At 35.2% G+C, this 27,769-nt stretch overlaps 1 protein-coding gene and 1 non-coding gene across 2 annotated transcripts; both read left to right on the forward strand.

Moving 5' to 3' along the window:
• The first annotated feature begins 5,260 nt into the window (after positions 1-5,260).
• On the forward strand, positions 5,261-24,222 carry LOC132558139 (nucleolar protein 58-like). The gene is made up of 15 exons (XM_060222668.1): positions 5,261-5,334; positions 7,418-7,494; positions 7,719-7,771; positions 8,850-8,971; positions 9,436-9,572; positions 9,734-9,798; positions 10,084-10,218; positions 10,568-10,713; positions 16,786-16,912; positions 17,343-17,506; positions 17,722-17,856; positions 18,401-18,462; positions 20,455-20,588; positions 21,287-21,379; positions 22,379-24,222. The coding sequence occupies exons 1-15, from the start codon at positions 5,290-5,292 to the stop codon at positions 22,444-22,446; spliced, it is 1,563 nt and encodes a 520-aa protein (XP_060078651.1). The 5' UTR covers positions 5,261-5,289; the 3' UTR covers positions 22,447-24,222.
• LOC132558151 (small nucleolar RNA SNORD70) lies at positions 12,209-12,299 on the forward strand. Its single transcript, XR_009554538.1, has one exon. It is a non-coding gene; the product is annotated as a small nucleolar RNA SNORD70 (small nucleolar RNA).
• Positions 24,223-27,769: the final 3,547 nt, after the last annotated feature.

Below are 27,769 nucleotides of genomic sequence, written 5' to 3' on the forward strand. Positions count from 1 at the left end.
AAACGAAATTTTGTATACTTACAGATAAATTAAAGTTCAAATTGAAATTGAACTGAGTCATCAATATATTGTGTGTCCGCCGTTTGCTGTGGTCACGGCCCTTATTCTTCTGGTCATAGAGTTCATGAGAGCGTTAATCCGTCTTATGGGGATGTTGTCCCACTCTACAATCAGAGCTCTGGTCAACTGCTCTCGAGTAGCAGGGGGTGGCTGGCGCTTTCGAACCTGTCTATCCAACTGGTCCCAAAGATGCTCGATCGGGGACAAATCAGGACTATATGGCGGCCAATCTAGTGGTTGAATGTTGTTGTTGTGGGGCCTAGCTGGAGGGTTAGATTATGCTGCTGTAAGAAAGGGATAACATGGGGTCGGAGGATCTCATCTCTATACTTAGCTGCTGTTAAATTGCCATCAATAACAACCAATTGTGATTTCAACCCGTGTGAGATTCCTCCCCACACCATTACTGAACCGTCCTCAAACCTATCAATCTCTACAACGCAAGCGTCCGTAAAACGTTCGCCACGACGTCGGTAGACACGTTGACGACGTCAGATCGATAAAAAGAGAATCGAGACTCGTCCGTACCGTCGTGGAGCATGTGCAGCGACCAAGGCCATACGACGCTGACGACGAGCAGGGGTAAGGTGTGGACCTACGTAGGGGCGACGTGCTCTTACACCAACTTCTCGTAATCGATTCCTTACAGTTTTTGAACTTATAGGACGCCCATGATTTCCACGAACATTAAGTGCAATCTCAACGGCAGTAAGGCGCCGATTACGCACATAAAAGACGACGATATAGCGATCCTGACGTCGTGACGTTACGCGCGGACGTCCTGACCTAGGTCGATCGGCCAATCGCCCAGTTTCCCAAAGACGTCTTACAAGACGTTCTATGGTGGAAACATTAACACCAAACGGTGCCTAGCATTCTGATTTTGCAGCTGTCCTTGCCTCAGCTTCTGAATGGCCTGACCCCTCTGAACTTCTGTGAGTCGTGCCATTCTTAAAACGAATCAAATTCTCAATTAATTTTAAGGATGCAGTTGGTCTGTATAAAGACTAACGAAGAGTGACTTGACCAACGCTGCATGAGACCAGAACAACACGGTGCACGAGATTCTTGTTTTTTCCTTCCTCCATTTACCAGAGCTGCGCACTGTATCGTGACTAAATTTTCGATACATGACAAGGTGTAATATGACCTAATTACTCAATCCACAAAGTTTCACTTTATTTGGAGAATGCGTTTTCAAAATATCGGAATAAATATTACCCTGTGTTTCTTTATCCTTTCAGTATATTTATCCACTACATTGCAGTTATTGTTCCGCGGTCTGGAGCATTATACCATCGATCATCCAGGATACTCCAGTGGTTACGAAAGTGATTGTAACCCCTGCAGCATCGAGGATGTCCAGCGATATTCGGACAGTCGCTACGATACATGGATGTACATGTCGTGGTACTAAAGAAGTGACTGTACAACTAGGACGGTATCTGCTGTAACAGGGGGCGGGGTTATTGTTGGTAAGGCTTGTGCAATATGAAAGATTAGTCGACATGGTTGTAACAAAACAAACATCTCGCAGACTAGGACAATGCCACTAAAACATCTGTCATGGAAACTTTGGCGCTGATTGTGGCGCTGCTCTGTAACTGACCAGGAGAGGGAGACTTGGTAGCTGTCCTGTAACTAACCAGGAGAGGGGGACTTTACGCTGTTCTGGCCCAGTCCAGTAACTGGGCGGAAGAGAGACACTTGGATGTTGTCCTGTAACTGACACGGAGAGGGAGACTTGGGCGCTGTCCTGTAACTGACTTAGAGAGTGACTTGTGCGCTGTCCTGTAACTCACATGGAGAGGGAGACTTGGGTGCTGTCCTGTCACTGACATAGAGAGGGGGACTTTGCGCTGTTCTGGCCCAGTCCAGTAACTGGGCGGAAGAGAGACACTTGGACGTTGTCCTGTAACTGGGCGGAAGAGACACTTGGGCGCTGTCCTGTAACTCACACGGAGAGGGAGACTTGGGTGCTGTCCTGTCACTGACATGGAGAGGGGGACTTTGCGCTGTTCTGGCCCATTCCAGTAACTGGGCGGAAGAGAGACACTTGGACGTTGTCCTGTAACTGGGCGGAAGAGACACTTGGGCGCTGTCCTGTAACTGACACGGAGAGGGAGACGTGGGTGCTGTCCTGTCACTGACACGGAGAGGGAGACTCGGGTGCTGTTCTGTCACTGACACGGAGAGGGAGACTCAGGTGCTGTTCTGTCACAATTTCACAAATAAGCGACCTTATCTGATCAAAAAGAGCTGACTTTGGTTGAATGATATCGAAGCCTTGTCATAGTGTAATGTCATTTATTGTAATTGAGCAAAATAAATCTTAGATTTAAAAGTGTTATGTTATAGAATTAAAAGTTTTACGTGGAAAAAACGTGTCGAAAATTGTAAGAGAACCATCATGACATCATATACAAAAATATGATTATATGATTTAAACGTATTATGTGAGAAAATAAAATGATTACATGGAGTACAGGTATTTACTTCAGTAGTATAATGCTGAATGTAAAAAATCACATTCACTGGGAGACAAACTTTTCTGAATTGCACTATAGACTTACCTGTAATTAAGAACTATTGAAGTCTTTCTGTTTTCTCAGCCAATTGGTATTCTTATAGTTTGGTTTATCTTTATTTTTCATTTTCACGTGACGCCAATGCTTTGGTTTTTATCATCTTGTTGGTCAAATTCCTTTGAATTTTTGACACGTGACTTCATTGCCATGCCCCTCCCCCTCCTACAATGATACAGCGAACAATAGTTTGTATATCTCACAGGTAACTCAAGTGGTATTTTTATACCAGGACTGACAAGAACGTATATAGATATACCAGTTAGTTATCCAACAAGTACTTTATCAATTCTTTACTACAGTACGGTAGGTGTATCAGACAAGTACTTTATCAATTCTTTACTACAGTACGGTAGATGTATCCGACATGTACTTTATCAATTCTTTACTACAGTACGGTAGATGTATCCGACAAGTACTTTATCAATTCTTTACTACAGTACGGTAGATGTATCCGACAAGTACTTTATCAATTCTTTACTACAGTACGGTAGATGTATCCGACAAGTACTTTATCAATTCTTTACTACAGTACGGTAGATGTATCCGACATGTACTTTATCAATTCTTTACTACAGTACGGTAGATGTATCAGACAAGTACTTTATCAATTCTTTACTACAGTACGGTAGATGTATCCGACAAGTACTTTATCAATTCTTTACTACAGTACGGTAGGTGTATCAGACAAGTACTTTATCAATTCTTTACTACAGTACGGTAGATGTATCCGACATGTACTTTATCAATTCTTTACTACAGTACGGTAGATGTATCTCAGACAAGTACTTTATCAATTCTTTACTACAGTACGGTAGATGTATAGTACTTTATCAGACATTCTTTATCAATTCAGTACGGTAGGTGTATCAGACAAGTACTTTATCCATTCTTTACTACAGTACGGTAGGTGTATCCGACAAGTACTTTATCAATTCTTTACTACAGTACGGTAGATGTATCAGACAAGTACTTTATCAATTCTTTACTACAGTACGGTAGATGTATCCGACAAGTACTTTATCAATTCTTTACTACAGTACGGTAGATGTATCCGACAAGTACTTTATCAATTCTTTACTACAGTACGGTAGGTGTATCAGACAAGTACTTTATCCATTCTTTACTACAGTACGGTAGATGTATCAGACAAGTACTTTATCCATTCTTTACTACAGTACGGTAGATGTATCAGACAAGTACTTTATCAATTCTTTACTACAGTACGGTAGATGTATCCGACAAGTACTTTATCAATTCTTTACTACAGTACGGTAGATGTATCAGACAAGTACTTTATCCATTCTTTACTACAGTACGGTAGATGTATCAGACAAGTACTTTATCAATTCTTTACTACAGTACGGTAGATGTATCTGACAAGTACTTTATCCATTCTTTACTACAGTAGATGTATCCGACAAGTACTTTATCAATTCTTTACTACAGTACGGTAGGTGTATCCGACATGTACTTTATCAATTCTTTACTACAGTACGGTAAATGTATCCGACAAGTACTTTATCAATTCTTTACTACAGTACGGTAGGTGTATCCGACAAGTACTTTATCAATTCTTTACTACAGTAGATGTATCTGACAAGTACTTTATCAATTCTTTACTACAGTACGGTAAATGTATCCGACAAGTACTTTATCAATTCTTTACTACAGTACGGTAGATGTATCAGACAAGTACTTTATCAATTCTTTACTACAGTACGGTAAATGTATCCGACAAGTACTTTATCAATTCTTTACTACAGTACGGTAGATGTATCTGACAAGTACTTTATCAATTCTTTACTACAGTACGGTAGATGTATCAGACAAGTACTTTATCAATTCTTTACTACGGTACGGTAGATGTATCCGACAAGTACTTTATCAATTCTTTACTACAGTAGATGTGTCCGACAAGTACTTTATCAATTCTTTACTACAATAGATTTGTCCGACAAGTACTTTATCAATTCTTTACTACAGTACCGTAAATTGAAGTCATGGAAGCATGGATATTTCGGAAAATTTCCTTCGAGTTGGTAATGTCAATAGAATAATCGGGCTTATAACACGATCCAAGACGTTTGCTTAACACTGGTCATATGTCTCACATTCAAATCTTACACTGGTTTGTTATAGGAAGATTCGTCAGGTCTATCGGAGCACACGTAAAATTACTAGGCTTATAATCTGAAATCTTAACCTTTTGAAAGCTTAATTATCTCAAAAATTTTGAAGTTGTGCACATAACCCCGCCCAATACCACCAATACGACCGACCGTAAGAAGAACGGGTCGAGTCTGGATTAGTGGCTCCTAAAAGTGGTGGAGTGTTGTGTATACGAGCAGGGTCTGATACGAGTTATGTCCCTTTATACACTCTCGAAGCTTTTCGTCAATCATCAAATCACGTATTACCCGTTATAAGGCAAGTGTATTTTCAACCTTTAGTCGAATGAACTTTTTGATAGCAGACAGGATTTAATTCTAAAACCTAACGCTTCGGACAACATTAAAGTGTATTTTCGTTTCTTATAATTTTGATCACAAAGATTCGTAATATATACTGCGCATGCTCACACGCCGAAAACCATCCTCGTGGCTTTTCCTGTTTACAATCAGCTGCGAGTAAAGAATCAAAAATGTTGGTTTTATTTGAAACCGCGGCTGGATACGCCATATTCAAGGTAAAGATTAGTTAGTTCATTAACATTTGCATCGATGTCAAGCTGCACCATGCCCAGACATTTATTTAATGGACGATTTGAACTCGTTTATTCAACCACGTGGTTTTTAAATGAGGGACCTCGTGGCCAAACCCTCCGTGTGACTTGCACGATAATATAGTTTTACACAGAAATTATCATGTGTATCAATGCGTATACTTAACTTGTGTTGGCTGTAATTCACACACAAATATAAATTCTCGTTAGTGTTAATTGCTCGTTTAAGTAGCGAAATACCGGTTATAAATCGCAGTGTTCAGTACATCAAAAGTAACAATCGGTTAGATCGGCCAATGAAGCATAATTCTGTGTAAATGAACTTGAATGAGCCTTTATTTGGCCCATTACGAGCTTAACTGTAGCTACTTAAGGAAACAAGTGTTGATTTGGATGTTAGACATCGATGGGGAGACGGCACTTTCCTCCATTGACACCACATATACAAGGGGCTCAGTTTCGGTATTTGAGTTATACATGACATCAGTTATAATATATAACCTCAACACTATAAACTCAATATGTATATACACTCTGAAATCTTGTGATCGATTCACCAAATTTTCATAAGGTTTCAGAAAGTGAATAATTACTAGATTTACAGTTTTGTGATTATTGAACGATATGTCATACATTACTCAAAATCCCAAGCCACTGTGATTGAGGCCAGCTGTGGAACTTGACACAATGTCTCGGGGATAAAAATGGTTTGGAGCTCTTACTTAATTGTTGCATACATAGTAACTGTTGCTGCATTTAGGGATCATGGTTACTGTGGCATCTTCAAAGCAGTGCAACCTGCTCCTTAAATCTAAAACATGCCATGCATTCCTGAACTGACCAAAATATATTCAAGAAAATAGATTCTGCTTTGTACTTGCAGAATCCACTCTCGGTCATTTAAGATTAATTTGCTTAACCAGATTAAATTTAGATATATACAATTATATATACTGCCACGGGTCAATCAATGCTGTATTAATTAATCACACAAATATTTAGTGAATGATAAATCGTGACACAACTGGTCTTGATATTCCAAATTGACAGCTTTACATCTTCTACTTATTTTGATATAACATCCATCTTGCTGTGAAGTTGCCGGTAGACATGTAGTAACTGAATCCATGAGCATGAATAGCTTCACATTGCTGACATTGTTGCTGAATAGGCTGATGATAGAAAATCTTCATGAAGACTCATTTTAGGACAGTGATTTAAATCGATATAATTACAACATCACTTGTTATTAATTCTTTAAGTTTGACTGGCTAATCAGAGACAAGTTCATACCAATGGCATGAGAAATCTTCATTCAAATTAGTTTTTCTTTTTAAATGTTTTCTTCAGGTTAGAAATGACATTAGAATAGAAGTTCTTATTACATGGTCAATAGAAGGCTAGTGTGACGTTTCGATGACTATGCGGTCACCTTCATCTTACAACACAACCAGTAGAAGATTAGAGTGTGATGTTTCCATGACTACACGGTCACCTTCATCTTATAACACAACCAGTAGATGATTAAAATGTGACGTTTTGATGACTACACGGTCAACTTCATCAGACAAATGACAGTATGGAGTGCACATCTATGACTAAGTGTTAAACAAAGCATAGCCAAACTGACTACAGAACATTGTTACCATCTGGTGTAATGTTTTAGCCTACAATCTGTTTACCATCTTGTCACACTATTTTTGACCTTACTGTACATAGGTTTATAGTGCATATGAAGAAGTTGCTAGATTCCGTACCATTTCAAACACTACATACGTCAGTGCTAGTACACTCCATGCTGGTCATTTGTCTGATGAAGGTGATTGTGTAGTCATCGAAAGGCAACCTTAAATTACAAAAATACTGACATGTTGACACAACCTTAATGTTTTGATTTTCTTAGATTTGTTGTCACAAGTTTCAGAGGTCTAGACAGCGATCATGATCTTTATATGAAACTCTTTGGAAATTCATATCAGCATATATGTTGTTGTATGTTTTAGCATCCTAACTGCACTCATTGTTTTAATTTGTTTGGTTTTTTTAGCTGCTTGATGAAAAAAAATTGAAGAAGACTGACAAGCTCTATGAAGAATTTACCACAGCCGAAGGAGCCAGCAAAATGTGAGTATTAAAACCTGGGAATGGATTGATACAGAAACTGCAGTAGGATGTTCAAATGAAAGTTTGATTTTCCTGTTTAGTTGTATTGACCTGAATTTTAAAACAAACATGTCAATTTTATTCATGCAATATTTCATCATTTATCTAATAGAAATCAGTGACATGGTAGATATTAAGGTTTACTTGAATTTTATTTGCTAAATGACGTCTTCCTTTTTTGCCAGGTTGAAATTGCAACATTTCAAGAAGTTTAAAGATACCACAGAAGCCCTTGCTGGTAGGTATTGTGATGTAATGAACAACAACATTGTAAAATTGTGTTGAAGCTTTTGTAAGGTGTGAATATAAATCATGTTGTACATGCCTGTATAGCAGACCAGTTGATACAAATGTTCATTTTAAGCATAAAACTAAATGCATTGTAATAATTCTTATAAAACAGGTATCTCTATTAGAAAGTATATGATATTTTCAGAGATTACGGTTACCAAGGAAACAGTTATATTTATAAGATGTGAAATGTGCTTTGAGGGCTTTAGCAGTGTTAACCTTGGTCTCTAAAGTTTCTCACATACCCCTGTATCACAGCGACCTGTACCTGTCTTATATATAGTGGTTCACTAATTATCCATGGTAATAGAGTCTTTGGTTATTTGTTGTAATCTTTCTCAAATCACTGAGGAGGCTAGAGCTGAAGCTGACATTCAACACTGCAACAGCTTGTTCACAACATTGTCAGCATCACCTAACTTATTCTTACAGCCGAGTTGGCTGGAACAAGCAGATTAAAATATCATGTTAAGCATACATTACACATACGTCTGTCACGAGGACAAACACATTATGGAACTATAATGAATGATAGCATTTGTTGGTAATATTACTGAGCAGCAACACATGGTAAGTTGACTTATTAGGCAAGAACTTATTGCAAGTTGTGATTATCCTGACTTCATTGTTTGTAGAAACAGCTGAAACTCAATTCAGTATAGAATTTTTAAATAGGGAAATACATATATATCTGTCATATCTGAAAGACTTCAGAAACATGTATCCATGTGCAAGTAATAAACCTATGTAGTTTCAGGGCTCTCAATCTGCCAGATTTGGAGCCAGTATTCGGCCCCATTCCCAATGCAAAATAAAATTTTTTTCCCAATTTAGACCCCAAGTTTTCCCAATTCTAAGGAAAACACCATTATTTTCCCCAATTCTAAGGGCCTTGGGCCTCGGGGCCCCAGTCCCAAAATGGGGTGTGAGAGCCCTGAGTTTAAACAATATTTCTTCAATTTTACACATACACCTGGGAAACCAAACTTGGACCTTATAATGATTCCTTTTTTCTCTCTCCACAGCTGCCACAGCCTCTATTGAGGGAAAGATGAATAAATCACTCAAGAAGCTCCTAAAGAAGGTTTTAGTAGAACCCTCCCAAGAACTTGCCGTAGCAGATGCCAAGCTAGGAAATGTTATCAAGGTCAGAAACTAGGACATTAAATGGATACTGCAGTTATTTCAAATGCATTTTCCCATTACAGATTCAAAAAGTATAAAGAATTATAACTCATTATTGTCATGTGATCAGTGTGTGGTATATCTTTTGTATGTAAATTATCTTTCCCTGCTGAAATCAAATCATACTATTGTATATTTAAGTTAACATTAAACCTCGTTTGGTTTGTACCCAGAAATTCAACCAAAACACTGATAAAGATTTGAAGAAACAAAAGTAAAAGATACAGATGTAAATAAAGCACACATATACCAAAGTTTAAAATCTATCAATTGAAAATGAAAGAAAAATTAACATAGACGAAAAGAAAAAAGATAGGTGTGTGATAAAAGGTTTGTCAGTGGCATAGATTTTTTACTCGGTTATCATTAAGTACATGTTTAAAGTATCCTACAGTATATCAATAAGAGGTGTTTTATCAATTACAGGACAAGTTTGATGTAAATTGTGTGTGTAACACTTCTGTCAGTGAACTCATGAGAGGAATCCGCTCACAAATGAACAGTTTGATAACTGGTCTCCCAGAGAAGGAAATGGCAGCTATGGCTCTCGGGCTGGCTCATAGGCAAGTTATTTAAATAAAGCTTATTAAACAGATACACTTTCAAAGCAGTGATCAGTTGCATAATTACACACATGGTTAGACACTTTAATCAATTTTCCTTTTTGATTTGTGACTAGTTACAAGATTTATGTTTTGATGAATAATTTTATTTAATATTTCAGTTTGTCCCGTTACAAGTTGAAATTCAGTCCAGACAAAGTAGACACAATGATTGTACAAGCAATATGTAAGTATTATGGCAACTGTTAAATAGGACTACAACCATTCATGATCAGTGTACTTTTGCTTGAGTTTCATTTCTTAATGGTCAAATCTGGAATTGATTAACTTAGAGTGGAATTGACTAAGGCTAAAAGAAATTTACATTCAGAATTTGGAAATGAACTTTTATAGACAATACACACATCCAACACATACACTCACCTTGTACCCTGACTGTTGTTAGGAAGCTATATAAACCAAACCACCTTCTCCCAGACAAGGTGTTTGTTATCATTTAACCCTATTACAGCTCTACTTGATGACCTTGACAAAGAGTTAAACAACTACATCATGAGGACACGAGAGTGGTTTGGCTGGCATTTTCCAGAACTTGGCAAAATTGTGCAAGACAATTTAGCCTATGCTAAAACTGTCAAGTTAATGGGTAAGATCTATTTTTCTTTATATTCCAACAAATGAGTGTGAAATATTGTGATTTAGTCTTCACATTTTAAATACTTTTTTACCAAAAATTTTAAACTATCGTGAAGAGTTCTCCATAATAGAAAAAATTATTCTAATTCTAGAACATCCCTGGTAGTAAAATTGACCTGCTGCCCGGTTGCAATGATTTAGAATATTTGTCTTTTCGTTTTTATGCTGTCTCATTGTCTGGTAGTGAATTTCTAGCTTCCCATCTTTCTTTGACACACACAAGTGAAAAATAATGAAATGCATTTCATTAGACAAATTTGTGTGACAAATGCTTTGATGTTAATAACTGAACTTTCCAGGGTACAGGACAAATGCAGTAAACATTGACTTTTCCGATATTCTACCTGAGGAGGTGGAACAAGAACTGAAACAAGCTGCTGAAATCTCCATGGGTACAGAAATCTCTGAAGAAGACTTAACCAACATAACTTACCTTTGTGAACAGGTAAATAAGATTTAGTTAAGGCGTCCCAATATGTTGTACCTTTGTGAACAGGTAAATAAGATTTAATTAAAGCGTCTCTACATGTCTTACCTTTGTGAACAGGTAAATAAGATTTAATTAAAGCGTCTCTACATGTCTTACCTTCGTAAACAGGTAAACAAGATTTAATTAAGGCGTCCCAATATGTTGTACCTTTGTGAACAGGTAAATAAGATTTAATTAAAGCGTCTCTACATGTCTTACCTTTGTGAACAGGTAAATAAGATTTAATTAAAGCGCGTCTAAACTACATGTCTTACCTTTGTGAACAGGTAAATAAGATTTAATTAAAGCGTTTCTACATGTCTTACCTTTGTGAACAGGTAAATAAGATTTAATTAAAGCGTTTCTACATGTCTTACCTTTGTGAACAGGTAAATAAGATTTAATTAAAGCGTCTCTACATGTCTTACCTTTGTGAACAGGTAAATAAGATTTAATTAAAGCGTCTCTACATGTCTTACCTTTGTGAACAGGTAAATAAGATTTAATTAAAGCGTCTCTACATGTCTTACCTTTGTGAACAGGTAAATAAGATACATAAGGCGTCAATATGTTGTACCTTTGTTAATTAAAGCGTCTCTACATGTCTTACCTTTGTAAACAGGTAAAAACGATTTAATTAAGGCGTCTCTACATGTCTTACCTTCGTAAACAGTTAAACTAGTTTTAATTATGGCGTCTCTACATGTCTTACCTTTGTGAACAGGTAAATAAGATTTAATTAAAGCGCGTCTCTACATAAGATTTAATTAAAGCGTCTTACCTTTGTGAACAGGTAAATAAGATTTAATTAAAGCGTCTCTACATGTCTTACCTTTGTGAACAGGTAAATAAGATTTAATTAAAGCGTCTAAACAGGTACAAGATGTCTTACCTTTGTGAACAGGTAAATAAGATTTAATTAAAGCGCGTCTTACCTTTGTGAACAGGTACATGTCTTACCTTTGTGAACAGGTAAATAAGATTTAATTAAAGCGTCTCTACATGTCTTACCTTCGTAAACAGGTAAACAAGATTTAATTAAGGCGTCTCTACATGTCTTACCTTTGTGAACAGGTAAATAAGATTTAATTAAAGCGTCTCTACATGTCTTACCTTTGTGAACAGGTAAATAAGATTTAATTAAAGCGTCTCTACATGTCTTACCTTTGTGAACAGGTAAATAAGATTTAATTAAAGCGTCCCAATATGTTTTACCTTTGTGAACAGGTAAATAAGATTTAGTTACACATAAGATTCAATATATATAACATCTTAAAATGTGTAAACATTTGAACTTTGGATAAAAAAACAAACATAGAATATTTACCTTATGTCACATCTACCAAGAGATATAAAAATGAGAACCAGAATCAGTATTGTTTTTGATCACAGTAAACTAGACTTTTATAGTTCCAGGTTAATATATCTACATAGGTACTACATACAGTATAAACATTAGCTGTATGTATAATGTTGGTTGCAAATGATGGATAAAAGTTGTTTTCTCTGACACAATGTGATGTTTTAACAATTTTCGTCACTACCACTGATGCAACTACACAACATTTCTATCTGATTGTTTTATTGGTTCATTGATCAAAACCTGAAGTTGAATGAAAACCACCAATATCATCAATAGTGATGAAGGAAATAAGTGTTTAAGAGACGAGTATGGTGCTGATGGATTAAAGCCCCAATATACGCATCCTTTGGCAAATTTACGATATTCAGAACATTTCTGAGAAAACTTCCACTTCTTCATTATACAAAGATAAGAGTAAAACATATTTAAGCTGGGTAGTATCTTCTAAGAAAAACTTTGTGGGGATATCTGAAAAAATACAAATTGGGTTCCCACTTAAAATACAAACCAATGTCATACAAAGTTTAGAAGGCTGTCACGAGAAAAACCAAGAGGCCAAATTGCATACTTAAATGTACAGGTATAGTAGGCGTGTTCACAGGTAAGATGTGGTTTTGCACATGCTACATGCTTTTTGTGACGTCATGTCACAGGTAGAATACAGGTGTAATACAAGTGTAGTCATTCGAGGGCTCACTGTCCAGTTTGAATAGGTGTATACATTTTTATACTGAATACAGACCTCCTGTGAAAATGTCTTAAAGATTTTACGACTTCAATTCAACATATGGAGGCATGTTTGCAAAGAGTGAATAAATATCAGTGTACTGATATCATCTTGAGTATTTCTTAGATAAATTGACTTTTTCTATATTGATATAAATAGATTATATTTTCACTTTGCCGTTTAACTAAAAGTTGCTAATGTTGGAGCTTTAAGGGATTCATTTTATTTTAGGTATATCTGTAAAAAGGGATGTCAAGTTAAATCTGTTTTCAGAATACCGGGGTGTTCTCTTTTCCATAGTACAAACACCTTGTCAGATTGGAAAGTTGATCTACTGTGGATTCATTTTATTTCGTGGGGGTCCAATTTTCGTTGTTTTCGTGGATGAGCAAATCCACGAATTTAAAAACACAACGAAATATGAACTACTTACTAAAGTAATTTTGGAATTTGACCAAGTAATCTTTGCCGACACCGGAAACGTCCACCGGTAATGACAGAAGCCCCGTAATTAGTCGGGAGTCGGTTAGTCTGAGGCTCGATATGGATACGCTAAATTGGTGTCAACGATATATTATTATATATTATTAAACATAACAAAGGGTAATTACCCATTGTGATGCTAAGTATGATGGGATCGCAGTCGTTAGCGACACTGTGGACACTAGGCTTGATCGGACCATCCTGTCGATTTACACACCTGTTTACACACATGGTCCAATCGATACGCGTGGTGTTTTCATATGACTGCGGTACACCGACTGATCAGCACACAATGTTTATCCACTGAAAACAATTGTTTCTGATAATTACTGATTGATTACATGCCAGGATATATACTGATTTGTGGTTTGATATTAATGCGAGACTGTTGTAAACAGAAACCAGCGTTATAAAAACACAGGACGCCATCTCGAAAAAAAACATTCTTTTATTCTTGTCATCAGTGTTAATTCCTGTGAACGGAAAAAATTTCGACTGGAAGCAAAAAGAGAAAATTCTAACGTTTTTTTTTTTTTCCCACAGAATCAAAAATCCACGAATTTATGAGTCCACGAAACTGTCTAATTTGTAGAAACAACGAAAATTGAACCCAACGAAAATAAATGAATCCACAGTACATAACAACTCAAGAATATAATCAAAATGATGATACTTTGAAGTCAAGATTTGTCTTTTTCCAAGTGATTTTGATGAAATTCTTATTTTGCAATAGGCAAACATTTTTATTCTTCTTCTGTATTCTATTTCTGTGAGGTTCACATGTGTTGTGTCCCTGGAACTGTAGAATATATAAGGCACAGATATGTACTTTTTATTTTAAAAGTGCTTTCTGACAGTTGCAAATGATGGATAAAAATTGTTTACTGACAAATTGTGATGTCGTACAAATTTCGTCACTACCACTGATGCAACTTCTAATGTATTGATGTACAAGTCTAAAATTTGATTCTGAAAGATGATTCTGAAAGTTTAAATATATACCTTATCATGAAGTTATCTTTCTTTTTTTTCTTTTTAACACTCAGAAATTTGTAAGTTTTTTATGGTTTTCATGTGAAGTAGAACATATCATGTTATGATTTTCCATTTCCGTGTCCTACATACCGAAAGCCAAATGTGAAGAGTTAAGATTAATAAAGATTAATTAACGGTTACAGATAGGAGTAGAATTGAAGAAAGAACCCAGAGAAGCAGATCATACCGAAAGCCAAGTGTGAAGAGTTAAGATTAATAAAGATTAATTAACGGTTACAGATAGGAGTAGAATTGAAGAAAGAACCTCAGAAAAGCAGTTCAGACCAGAAATTTGATGTATTTTCTATAAGTCAATCTAAATAAAGTCATAAACTGATCATTTGGTTAATTCATGTAGTAATCTTCTAGTTGATGATATGAAACATTGGAGCATCCTATATTTATTAGATGGTACAAGTTAGCATGTGTTTGCTGAATCATTGTTCTTCATGAAATGTGGATGTTCAGTTAGGGAAAGTGTTGTAAAGGTATGGGTTTCAGAGGAGGGTTTTCTGTGTACTTATAATATTAACATATTAGCAATTTTAAGTTAAACTAAGAGGGGTCAAAGCCAAATATGATTTCAGATTCATTAAAGTTCACTGATTGAGTTTTAAAAAAAATCTTGAAAAGAATACAAATTTTGTGAAGCTTTGACTCCCTCTATCTTGGCAGAGGATATTACACTCAATTTGATTTGCTGAATAAATGTTAAAATTATATGGAGACCCTTGAACGTTTGGCTGACTATATTGTTTTTCTGTAAGTACCATGGTAACCATCAAGTCTGCATGGATACAACCATCCAGGCCCCACAGGTTAGATCACTAATTGTCAGTAGAAAATTAACAGTATGGCACTTGGTTTAGTTAGAACCTGTTGATATCCAGAGAAGACTTGAAGAAAATATTGACATGGAATTAAAGTTATACATTGATTCCAGATAGTAATCACATTGATTGGTCTTGTATTCTGAAATTATGGTTACAGTATACCCCTAACAATGAATTTATTTAGGAGAGTCCTTGATATCTGGGGTACACCGTCTTAGGGAGTTTTGTACCCTCATTCAGGAGGAGTTTTGTACCCTCATTCAGGGGGAGTTTTGTACCCTCATTCAGGAGGAGTTTTGTACCCTCATTCAGGGGGAGTTTTGTACCCTCATTCAGGAGGAGTTTTGTACCCTCATTCAGGAGGAGTTTTGTACCCTCATTCAGGAGGAGTTTTGTACCCTCATTCAGGAGGAGTTTTGTACCCTAATTCAGGAGGAGTTTTGTACCCTCATTCAGGGGGAGTTTTGTACCCTCATTCAGGAGGAGTTTTGTACCTCATTCAGGAGGAGTTTTGTACCCTAATTCAGGAGGAGTTTTGTACCCTCATTCAGGGGGAGTTTTGTACCCTCATTCAGGAGGAGTTTTGTACCCTAATTCAGGAGGAGTTTTGTACCCTCATTCAGGAGAATCTTTAATATTTCGGGTACACCGACTTCGGGAGTATTGTACCCTCATTCAGGAGTTATTTAACAGAGAACATGCCATTTCAGCAGTTGTCTCAAGTTGAAAATGATGGATAAAACTTGTTTTTACTGACATATATGATGCTATATCATTTTCGTCACTACCACTGATGCAACTTGACGACCATTACATTCCTAATTGTACACTTAGTTTGGGGTCCATTAACTTCTAAAGCCTCCTATTGTTTCAATTATAGATGATAAATAGGTTAAAAACTGTGAGATATTTGAAATGTTGATGTTACTTCAATTTATAAAGTTTTTATATATTTCTTTACTTTGTAATATACCTTGAACCTGACTATTTTAAAAGAGCAGGGTTCCTAGTGTGAAGACAACACCATCAGATCCTCTTCAGTTCATGACTTATTTCCTCTGAAGAAATCAATCCTGAAGTGGAGATGGTCTAACCATGTTGTCATCACTGTAGGAACCATATTCCACCTTATTTAGTGTGGACTTTGTACACTTCTTGTATTCACATCAGTTCTTGGATGTGCTACACAGAAACCTGCGGATTGTGCTTTCATTTTATGAGATATGTTTTAATAACAAAATTAGAATTTATACAATTTGTAGAACTTGAAAGTATCTACACTGTAAACTGTTGAGCAAAAAAATCTTCAAGAGGAATAAATCTAAATGAGAAATTCTATATTTAGAAACATCATTTTGTTGAGGAATATTTCTTAAAATTAAGAAGATATTAATCACTCTTCTTGGCCCAGATTGAAGTGTATGAGAGGTTTTACAAGTGGAGGTAACTCAGAGTACTCAGAAATACCAGGTGGTCAGGTAGATGTCCCCATACTTATTAGGTTTACTTGGGAAATCAAACCTCAGTCACTAAACTAGGTGTAAGGCATGTGGGTCATGCCACCATTATATACAGTGTAGGTTGAATTCTTGCTGCTTTGATTACAGGTAATAGATATAACAGAATACAGAGCCCAGCTATATGACTATGTGAAGAACAGAATGATGGCTGTTGCACCTAACCTGACTATTCTAGTAGGAGAACTTGTAGGAGCACGTCTTATAGCACATGCAGGTAAATAAAGCCATTGTTTTATGATTTTCATTGCCTTGAAATCTATATTCAACCCGATATTAGAAACTCAGATTTTTGTTACCCAAAAATATGTCATATGGAAATCACTCGTTGTGTTTACCAGTACTGTATACAATTTTTGCAAGAATATATATTTAAAAATTATCAAATTTAGATTAAATTTCAGATGAAGCTGCTACAAACCTTCTCAATAATACTTACATTATCCATTTGTTAGTAACTTCCTCAGAAAACACTTCCACATCGTGAACCAAAGATTGCATTTGAGTATGTGAGCAATCAGAAATTTGTGAGGAGATATATTTTCAAACTTTACCGATCGTTAAAAAAAAAAATTGTATTTCATTTTCAAATTATTTATCTTCTGTTGGATTGATTTCTTACTTTGTACAATATCATTTATTTTAAGGTTCACTATTGAACTTGGCAAAGCATCCATCATCAACAGTACAGATCTTAGGAGCTGAAAAAGCTTTGTTTCGTGCCTTAAAGACTAAACATGACACGCCCAAATATGGTTTGATATACCATGCCTCGCTTGTTGGACAATCAAACACAAAAATGAAAGGAAAAGTAAGTGACATCAGTATTAGCAAATGAAGTGTAGAGCGGTAGGGAATGAACGTAATGTAACATATCACCATGATTTAACATTGGAAAATTAGCTGTGATGTTGGAGTTTAATCTAATTAATGTGGTCAGATTTTCTACAAAAAAAACTATGATGATTAGTTCTGATGTTCATGTATTGCATTATTAATCATACGATATCCCTATTTGTGTGTCAGATGTCGCGTATGCTGGCAGCGAAGTCAGCCCTAGCTATACGTGTTGACGCACTAGGTGAGGAAACAAACGCCGAGTTAGGATTGGAACACAGAGCTAAGTTAGAGAAGCGTCTCCGTTACCTTGAGGAAGGTGGTGTAAGTATCGGCTAGATTAGATTTTTATTAAACATTGGACAAGAAATCAGAAGGGCAATATATATTTCAGTTCACTTTAAATACATATACAGATAATAAAAGTTAATTGATATCTAGTTATTACTATATCTGACTATGCATGTGATAACACTAATGGCTGTATTTACTGGGTTTAGGCCCATGATGGGGATTAAGCACACCAACTCCAAGTTTTCCACATTTTCACTCCAAAATCCCACATTTGAAAATTATGCCCATCCCTACTTCTGAAATGTCTAATCCACGATGCAAAATTAAAAAGCCTGTGTTGAAAATTATCGTTTTCTTAAAAAATTACACAAAATGAGAAAATTGCACATTTTGCAATGCAGTAAGGTTTCCATGTGACTGAATTTAAAAATTCCAAGACATCAATTTACAATCTGTTTGTATTGACATTCTTTTGTTTAAATTATTCTATATTTAGAACGTTTGTATCCTGTTTTTCGTTACTTTATCATCTACAGCAGATGTTTTTCACCTTTTTGTTTTGTTTCTATCACAGGCACGAAGAATAAGTGGATCTGGAAAGTTCCAGGCTAAATGGGACAAATTTGAAAATAAAAGGTAAGTGTTTCGTAATGTTAATTAAGGTTATGTGATCTGTTTACTTGTTTATACTACTCTAAAAGTTTATAAGGGGATGTTAGTTATGATGTCTTTGCTCAGGCTAGCCATTCTCTTTTTTGTTATTAACGAAATGATATCTTTATTTGCAAAAAGAAAATAACACATTTTTGCTACTTTTGCGAAAATTTTCTTTTCTCCCAAAAATATCTGAACATTTATTACAAACTGCTGACTTACACATTACAGTTTAAATTAGCAAATATCAAAAACATGCTTGCATGACAAATGCTAAGTTGCCCTTCAACACAAACATAAATGTGATGGAGACTTGATCACATTACTAACGAAATACTTCGGCCAATTCCATTGAATTGCTCCAATTTAATGTACTGAATGTGAATAAGTATGAAGTGTTCCGACCACAGTCAAAGCACAGTAATGAAATGTGGGAAAATCTAAGAGAAAAGATTGTCACCTTTTTACTGTTACTGTTATGCATTAGTATTTGAGTGATTGTTCTGAACAATTAGACACAATTTTTACTGTTACTGTTACAGTATTTGAGTGAGAACAACGTTTTTACTGTTACTGTTACACGTTTTTTACTGTTATGCATTAGTATTTGAGTGATTGTTCTGAACAATTAGACACAGGAGACACGTTTTTACTGTTACTGTTATGCATTAGTATTTGAGTGATTGTTCTGAACAATTAGACACAGGAGACACGTTTTTACTGTTACTGTTATGCATTAGTATTTGAGTGATTGTTCTGAACAATTAGACACAGGAGACACGTTTTTACTGTTATGCATTAGTATTTGTGATTGAACAATTATGTTTTTAGTATTTGAGTGATTAGTATTTGAACAATTAGACACAGGAGACACGTTTTTACTGTTACTGTTATGCATTAGTATTTGAGTGATTGTTCTGAACAATTAGACACAGGAGACACGTTTTTACTGTTACTGTTATGCATTAGTATTTGAGTGATTGAACAATTAGACACAGGAGACACGTTTTTACTGTTACTGTTATGCATTAGTATTTGAGTGATTGAACAATTAGTCCCTGCCTACACGTTTTTTGTGTTCTGCATTCTTATTTGAGTGATTGTTCTGAACAATTAGACACAGGAGACACGTTTTTACTGTTACTGTTCTGAACAATTAGACACAGGAGACACGTTTTTACTGTTACTGTTATGCATTAGTATTTGAGTGATTGTTCTGAACAATTAGACACAGGAGACACGTTTTTACTGTTACTGTTATGCATTAGTATTTGAGTGATTGTTCTGAACAATTAGACACAGGAGACACGTTTTTACTGTTACTGTTATGCATTAGTATTTGAGTGATTGAACAATTAGACACAGGAGACATGTTTTTACTGTTACTGTTCAGAACAATTAGACACAGGAGACACATTGCTACAGTTTTAAGAGTCTTATTTGCTGAAATACAACTTTTATCTTCATTTTTTTTTTATTTCATCCATTTATAAATTAAAAGCTGAACAGTTGGAAATATCAACAAAAAAGTTATAATAACTAAGGTAACTCCTTAATAACTGACCATAGTGTATCACACACAAAACAATATTAGCACCTGTAATCATATACATAAGTTGCTAAACCCAACCCTTAACTGCTTAAAGAAAAAATGAGCCTTTAGCTACTTTTAATATTTCATTCAAATCAGACGCATGGTTTTCAAGAAAAGTATTTGAAGGCTCACAACAGAAGAATAAACAGAAATTGAACAAACATAAGGAGTCTTATAGGGACTTCTTCTTAATGGAATTTTATAGAGTGGAGTACTCATTCTTAGTTTGACTATTTTACTGCTGTAGCAGCAGATTTAAGGAATCTTCTGAAGCACTGAGAACTTGCTAAATGGTACATAACAAAATACATCTTCTTTAGATGTTGAAGATTGAACAGTATTCTCTTTATTACAAATTAATATCGTTCTTCCACTTACAGTGAAGTCAAAACGTACAACCCTGCAGCAGATTCTACTCTTCCAAAAGCCAACAAAAAGAGGAAATTTGAACAGGAAAATGGAGAAGTAGAAGCTGAGACTTCAGCTAAAATTCCTAAAGTAGAACCAAAGGAAGGTAAGCATGTTCAGTTTGTTTAAGTCTTTATATAAGATTTCTCATTCATTAGTTGGAAGACTTAATAATTTTGTGCTGAAAATGTGAAACCTCGCAAATCTGCTCCAGGGACAAACAATTCACTGAACTATATCAAGCAATTTCATAAAAATATCCGTTTCATTTTATAATAGATGTGAATAAAGTCATATCCTTGGTAATCATTCATCATACTGAATTTCAAATTTAATAACAATTACACAGACAGTTCATTCACAGTATATGGTTCACTGGATGTAAACAGTTTTGTCAGTTCACTAACACCTGATATCCTGTTGGTTTAAACAGTTTCTTTAGTTTGAATTGCCAGAAATCATTTTGAAAAAAAATCACATAATTATTGTAGCTTGAATATTATTAAGTGGATAATAAACAAAAGGATAGAATATTTTCTACTGTAGTTTTTTAACAGATTAATCAATGAAGAAATTTGGCAATTATATGTAATTTTGTAGCGATTTAATGTTTGGTTTCAAGATCTTATGAAAAGCATAAAGTTTTATTCCATTTTTGATGTAAAAGAAAAAAATGGTTTTGAAGCTAAAGTTAAAATGGTATTGAAGTCATTTGTATGGATCTCAAATTTTGATGTTGATGTTCAGAATTAAAAAGTGGTAAAATCTTACTAATTTAAACAAAATTTTGTTGTGTTTGTTCAGAATCTTCACCTGAAAAGAAGAAGAAAAAGAAGAACAAGTACAAAGATTTAGACAAGAGTGTGGAATCTGTTGAAGTAAAACAGGAGCCAACAGGTGAGATTTGGACTCTACTTTAAAAGGTTTTAAAGTAAAAATTTTGTTTCACAATTTTCAATTCATGATGTATCTTCATTGCCTATATTTTAAGATCACAATCCATTTCTGCCTGGCACAGTCAGTGGAAAATGCTCCAGGGTGTTTTACACTATTAACATATATAACTACTGGTACACAAAAATATTTCATTGGCAACTTCACTGGTTTATAAGCTGGTTAATGAATCAATTGTATAACCATAATGTTTTCTTGTTACCCGTATGTACCAGTAAGGCATGAAATGATTTTTGGATAATAAATGTCTGATACATACTATTATCACATTGGGTTTAAGAGGTGAAATGATGGCATAGACTTACAGATTACATAGCAGACATAGATCTAGTCCAAAACAGGAAGGAAACACGGACTTGTTAACTGTCTTAATTTAAATAAAAAACTACAGCAATGTGATATAACAGATTATCCTCAGTTACAATTATATTGATAGTGGTTTTAGTAATACAGCTTAAGAAATACAAAACACAGGATAGACAAGACAAATAATTATGTAATACTGACTGATTCTCCGTTTTCAATTGTCTAGTGCCTAAAAATCGCTTGATAGTTATACGAGTTGTCTCCCCTTAAGCAATCAAGTTTGAAGTAGTTTTGAAAATAAATTCAAAATTTTCATAGGTGATTGGAAGGTATGAAGTATGATGTTCATATTTATAGATAATAAAATTTGTTTTAAGTCTTGTTACTGCAACTGATTAAGGATAGAGACTTAAAATATTTCACTTCTTTAATTGGAAGTTGGAGGACAGATTTAAATAATTCCTCTGAGCTTTTTCCTTACATTAAATTCTTAACTTTAAGTAAATTTTATTGTGATCATATTTATTTGACATTTTATATTTTTTGACGATTCATTTAAATATCTATGAATCTGAATGAAATGATAGGTGACCATGTATTTTTTGGTACTCCGGAATTATTTGGTTGTCATTCCAGACACTCCAGAGTCATCAGAAAAGAAGAAAAAGAAAAAGAAGAAGAAGACAAAAGAGGAATCAGATTAGACAAATATACCAAGTCAGACAGAGACTGATTATATAGGAATGGGTTAAAAAAACCCAGAGCTAAGAATTATTTACCTTGGAGTATCACAGACTTTAACATCATAGACAAACCAGTACAAAGGGAGACAAGCCAGTACAAAGGGAGACAAACCAGTACAAAGGGAGACAAATGCTGATTCTTTATGAATGGATAAAAACCCAGAGCTATGAATTGTTTACCTTAGAGTATCACAGACTTTGATGTCATAGACAATCCATTACAAACGGACACAAATGCTGATTCTTTATGAATGAATAAAAAACTCAAGAGCTATGAATTTTTTACCTCAAGAGTATCACAGACTTTGATGTCATACCTCAGTTCTATTGATTTAGTAACCATGACAATGCTTAGAACTTAAGAGATGACAAGATACACCATCTTCGGTTTAAACATTTTCACTCTCAAGCTTCTTAACCAAGTCAGTATTGGTTGTTATATCCAGCCACTAGAATTGTCAGCAATGAAAATGAGTTTAACAAAGCTCTTTCCTTTTAGGCATTAAGTCCACTCTAATGTCTGGAGTCATGGTGATGTGTTGGCACTCTAGGCTGATTTCTGGATACACACTTACACCAGAGCAAAATTAACAAAATCAAATCAGAAACATCGCCATTTCAAATTGTTCCTCGTTACATCAAACCCTCAATCATAATGCTCTCTGTGTGAAACTTTGATATATGGCTACTTACACACAGAATTTCGGAACTTGGTAACTAAGACATAAGTATTGTTCTACTGTACTTAAAACAAGTGTACTATAAATAGAATGAAAATGTTTGCAACTACATTTAAAACTAAATTTATTCTGAAGTTTTTATAAAATTTGAACACCTTCCATACCATTAATTTTTTAATGTATATAATGTAATATATTCTTCAAAAAAATAATAAAACAACATTTATTTTCACACACTTAATAAATGGAATCTGCCCATTGTGCCAGCAACATTCTGTTTGAAGAGCTACATCTACATACAGATTTGAGTAGAGGGATTCTCTATGAATTTTCCAAGCTGATTGGAATTCAGACTTCTACATTGAAGTAACTCTCAATCATTATAGAAGATATTGTACATGTATACATTTTTACTGACTAGGCACTGATATGACAAATGTCTTTTGAATAATTGTTGATAATCAAGGTCAAGTCTCTATCTGTCTTAGCTTTGTTACACCTTGATGGGAACAATGAAGTCATATTGTGATGGTGTTTATCATGTAGGAAGACTGCTTACGTAATTAATACATCCCATTTTCAATTTATATTCTCTGTATCAAATCTTTCATTTCTCCAGGTTTGGTTTTTATCCTAAAGTGGCAGGTTGCAACTTATTAACAAAAGTTTTTCTTGAAATCTTTTTTAAGGTTGTATGCTTCCATACCATGTTTTGTACTCCTGTTCCAAAAGATTTGATTAAAATCTTGTAGAATTACTTGAACAGATTGTTGTAGAGATGGAGCTGATAGTGTACACAAAACTAAGGGAGATAATTCTTATAAAAATTTATGTGTTCATCACTTTAGGTACAATGTATGAAAGTATATAGCCTAAAGTTAAGTCTTTCATTATTCAAGTCTGTGGCTTTGTCAGTGTTCTTATAGAAAAGAGTTATCTCCCTTGTACATCTGGTCAGAAGGGAGATCTTTTAAAACTTTGTTAAAACTTACATTATGTATGAAGTGTACAATTTGTTATGTTTTATCATTTGATATTCATCTTGTATAAAGTCATTCGCAACTGATGTCAAAAGTGTCTTATTTTATTTTCACTTTGTACTAGGAACACTGGCTCTAGATAAAACATTATACCTGCTGGTGGGAGTGGAGGTATACTAAGTGTAATATATAAAATAAGCTATTTGTCTATGATAATATCATAAACCTGTGGATAGATATAGTCTATGTACACACCATAATATCACATGAAGTTCCAGACCTTTAAGCATTAGTGTTAACCTCCAAAACCTTATCGAGTGTAAGATTTTGATGGTCAAGGTTAAAGGTTGTGTTTTACCACTTTCAAAACAAAGGCCAAAGTGCCTGTATCGCTGACCTGTTCTACAGAGACTACTTGGTTGGAAATCACACTCCTTTACAGTAGTCACAGTGTATGTATTGCGTGTGAAATAATGAAACATTGGGTTTCTTATTTGGGAGAAAGTTGTTTGAAAATTTTTACATGTTTGGCCATTGTGACCTTAAAGTGGGTCAAAATTATTTGAACAATCTCGGTAGCCCATCATTCCACTGGCCTAATATTGGCAGTGGCGTTGAAGTCGTTTACAGGTGTTTGACCATGTAACCTTGAAGGAGGTCAAGGTAGTTCATTTGAAAAAAAAAACAACTTTATACCCTTCATCCCAGGATGCAACAGTTCCGATATCATGATTATGTTTATAGAGATAAGATAACACCGGCGGAAGCAGCAAAAATAATGTGCATAACACTGAACATGTTTGATACTCCAGGTATTATACTGCTATAGTGTTCTCTGTACCCAAACGAATCTTGATGTCGCATAACAATGTGTTGTACTGGGTTTAAGGTGGGTGTCACTCCAAGGAGAGTTTCTGTCTGATTGGCCAGCTTATTTCTCCTGGAACTTGGTTTAGACCAATCCAGTAACTTCTTTTGTGCCTTCAATTTTGTCAGGGAAAAACAAAATGGCTGACAGGCTATCATTGCTAGTTTTGCAAAGCAATGTTAAAACTCGTATCATTAAGGGCAAAACAAGAAAAGAGTAAAAGGGGGAAAGAGATCCAGGTTTTAAAGAGCATATAAAGATCATGCAATTGTGGGTGCCAAGATCCCTCTGGGATCTCTTGTTTAGAATAGGAATCATTATTTGGTCATTTTTGAGTAACAATAGGAATATCCGGACACTGACATTATTCGGTCAGTTTTTTAAGAACAAGAATCTCCGAACACTGACATTATTCGGTCACTTTTTTAAGAATAAGAATATCCGGACACTGACATTATTCGGTCAGTTTTTTAAGAACAAGAATATCCGAACACTGACATTATTCGGTCAGTTTTTTAAGAACAAGAATATCCGGACACTGACATTATTCGGTCAGTTTTTTAAGAACAAGAATATCCGAACACTGACGTTATTTGGTCAGTTTTTTAAGAACAAGAATATCCGAACACTGACATTATTCGGTCAGTTTTTTAAGAACAAGAATATCCGAACACTGACATTATTTGGTCAGTTTTTTAAGAACAAGAATATCCGAACACTGACATTATTCGGTCAGTTTTTTAAGAACAAGAATATCCGAACACTGACATTATTCGGTCAGTTTTTTAAGAACAAGAATATCCGAACACTGACGTTATTTGGTCAGTTTTTTAAGAACAAGAATATCCGAACACTGACATTATTCGGTCAGTTTTTTAAGAACAAGAATATCCGAACACTGACATTATTTGGTCAGTTTTTTAAGAACAAGAATATCCGAACACTGACATTATTCGGTCAGTTTTTTAAGAACAAGAATATCCGAACACTGACATTATTCGGTCAGTTTTTTAAGAACAAGAATATCCGAACACTGACATTATTCGGTCAGTTTTTTAAGAACAAGAATATCCGAACACTGACATTATTCGGTCAGTTTTTTAAGAACAAGAATATCCGAACACTGACATTATTCGGTCAGTTTTTTAAGAACAAGAATATCCGAACACTGACATTATTCGGTCAGTTTTTTAAGAACAATAATCTCGGAACACTGACCTTATTTGGTCATTTTTTAAGAACAAGAATCTCGGAACACTGACCTTATTTGGTCATTTTTTAAGACCAAGAATCTCAGAACATTGACATTATTTGGTCAGTTTTAAAGACCAAGAATCTCGGAACACTGACCTTATTTGGTCATTTTTTGGTAAGAAAAAGAATCTCGGAACACTGACATTATTTGGGATTATGTTTATTGTTTCTCTACGTCCTATTAACAGCCAGGGTCTTTTCAGGACGTACCAAGTTTAGATGACGAAGGAAAGCTGGAGTTCCAACAGAAAAACCACCGACCTGTCGTCAGTAATTGGCGACTGCACCACCTAAACATTGGTCCCCTGAACATGAAGTAGGGACACTGTCGTTAATAAAACCAGTATAATGATAAGCCATTTCTCCAGATTTTCTTAATTTGAAAATGGCATCGCTCGTGAACATTTGTGTACTGCTCGTCCAATCTGTGTGAATGACAGCGGAATCTGCAAATTCATCATTCTACTGGCCGAGTCGGTTACTTACAGTTGGTTTAAAGTGGTATATCACTGATTGGTGTTATGGGGTGTCATCTCGGCCACTCCATCATGATGGTATGTAGTCATGTCTGCTAATATTATTGAGCTCTATATAACAAGCATCAAATCAATAACGTCACTAACAATTGCATCTTCGATCACAGGTAGGGAGCGCGTGCGGCAGGTGTGAAGAAGAGGTTTGAACATTTGCCTTTTTAGATTATTCCGATAAAGTTAAGTCGAATCAGATTATCTATGATAAAACACTATCACTATGAGAAAATCTGGAAAATCACTCGTGCGACCTTTTGATGAATTAGACGTGTAAGCTGTAAGCTGTAGTTCACTGACTGCACGAACGATTTACATTAAGACATGGAATTAACATTACGAACGTCGTCCTATTTGGTCTAAGGCTCCGTTATGTCCTGTATATGTGTATTAAATAACCGAGAAAGGTGTCAAAAATATATCTTAAATTGAATTGCAGATCCAGAACGACATTGACAAGAGATGTAAGCGTTACAGGACATATCTGTAAATACATGCTGTTGATCACACACACACACACACACACACACACACACACACCCTTTCTGGTCCCTAAAATTATTCTTTCTTTTCATACGTATTTTTTTATAGAATAATCAAATGATAAATAAAGAGGGTATTTTCTTGTGTTCGTAAGCATTTCGTGAAAAAAGCCCAGATTAACAAACCTGCCCTTGGCGGATTGTGTTTCACAGGCAGCTGGAAACGGACCGGTCTGTCGTGGTTGTATCGCTGGACAAGACACTTTGCTTTAGATAATACGCGACGGACCTCTCGTTGTGTTCAGCGAGGTAGCCACCAGCTACTACAAGAATATCCCGCCTCAAAATGACCTTGGCTGTTTATAGGGCGATAAAAAAGTCTTCTGTTAAAGTATACTAATATATATAACCATCTTCGTTAAACATTGACGTTAAACCCGTGGAAGGCAGAAACACTGTGACAGACGCTAAACCCCTGAAGTCTGTACTC

This window comes from Ylistrum balloti, unplaced genomic scaffold, assembly GCF_031769215.1.
Source record: "Ylistrum balloti isolate Yb309-2 unplaced genomic scaffold, AGI_CSIRO_Ybal_v1 Utg370760, whole genome shotgun sequence".
Lineage (NCBI taxonomy): Eukaryota > Metazoa > Mollusca > Bivalvia > Pectinida > Pectinidae > Ylistrum > Ylistrum balloti.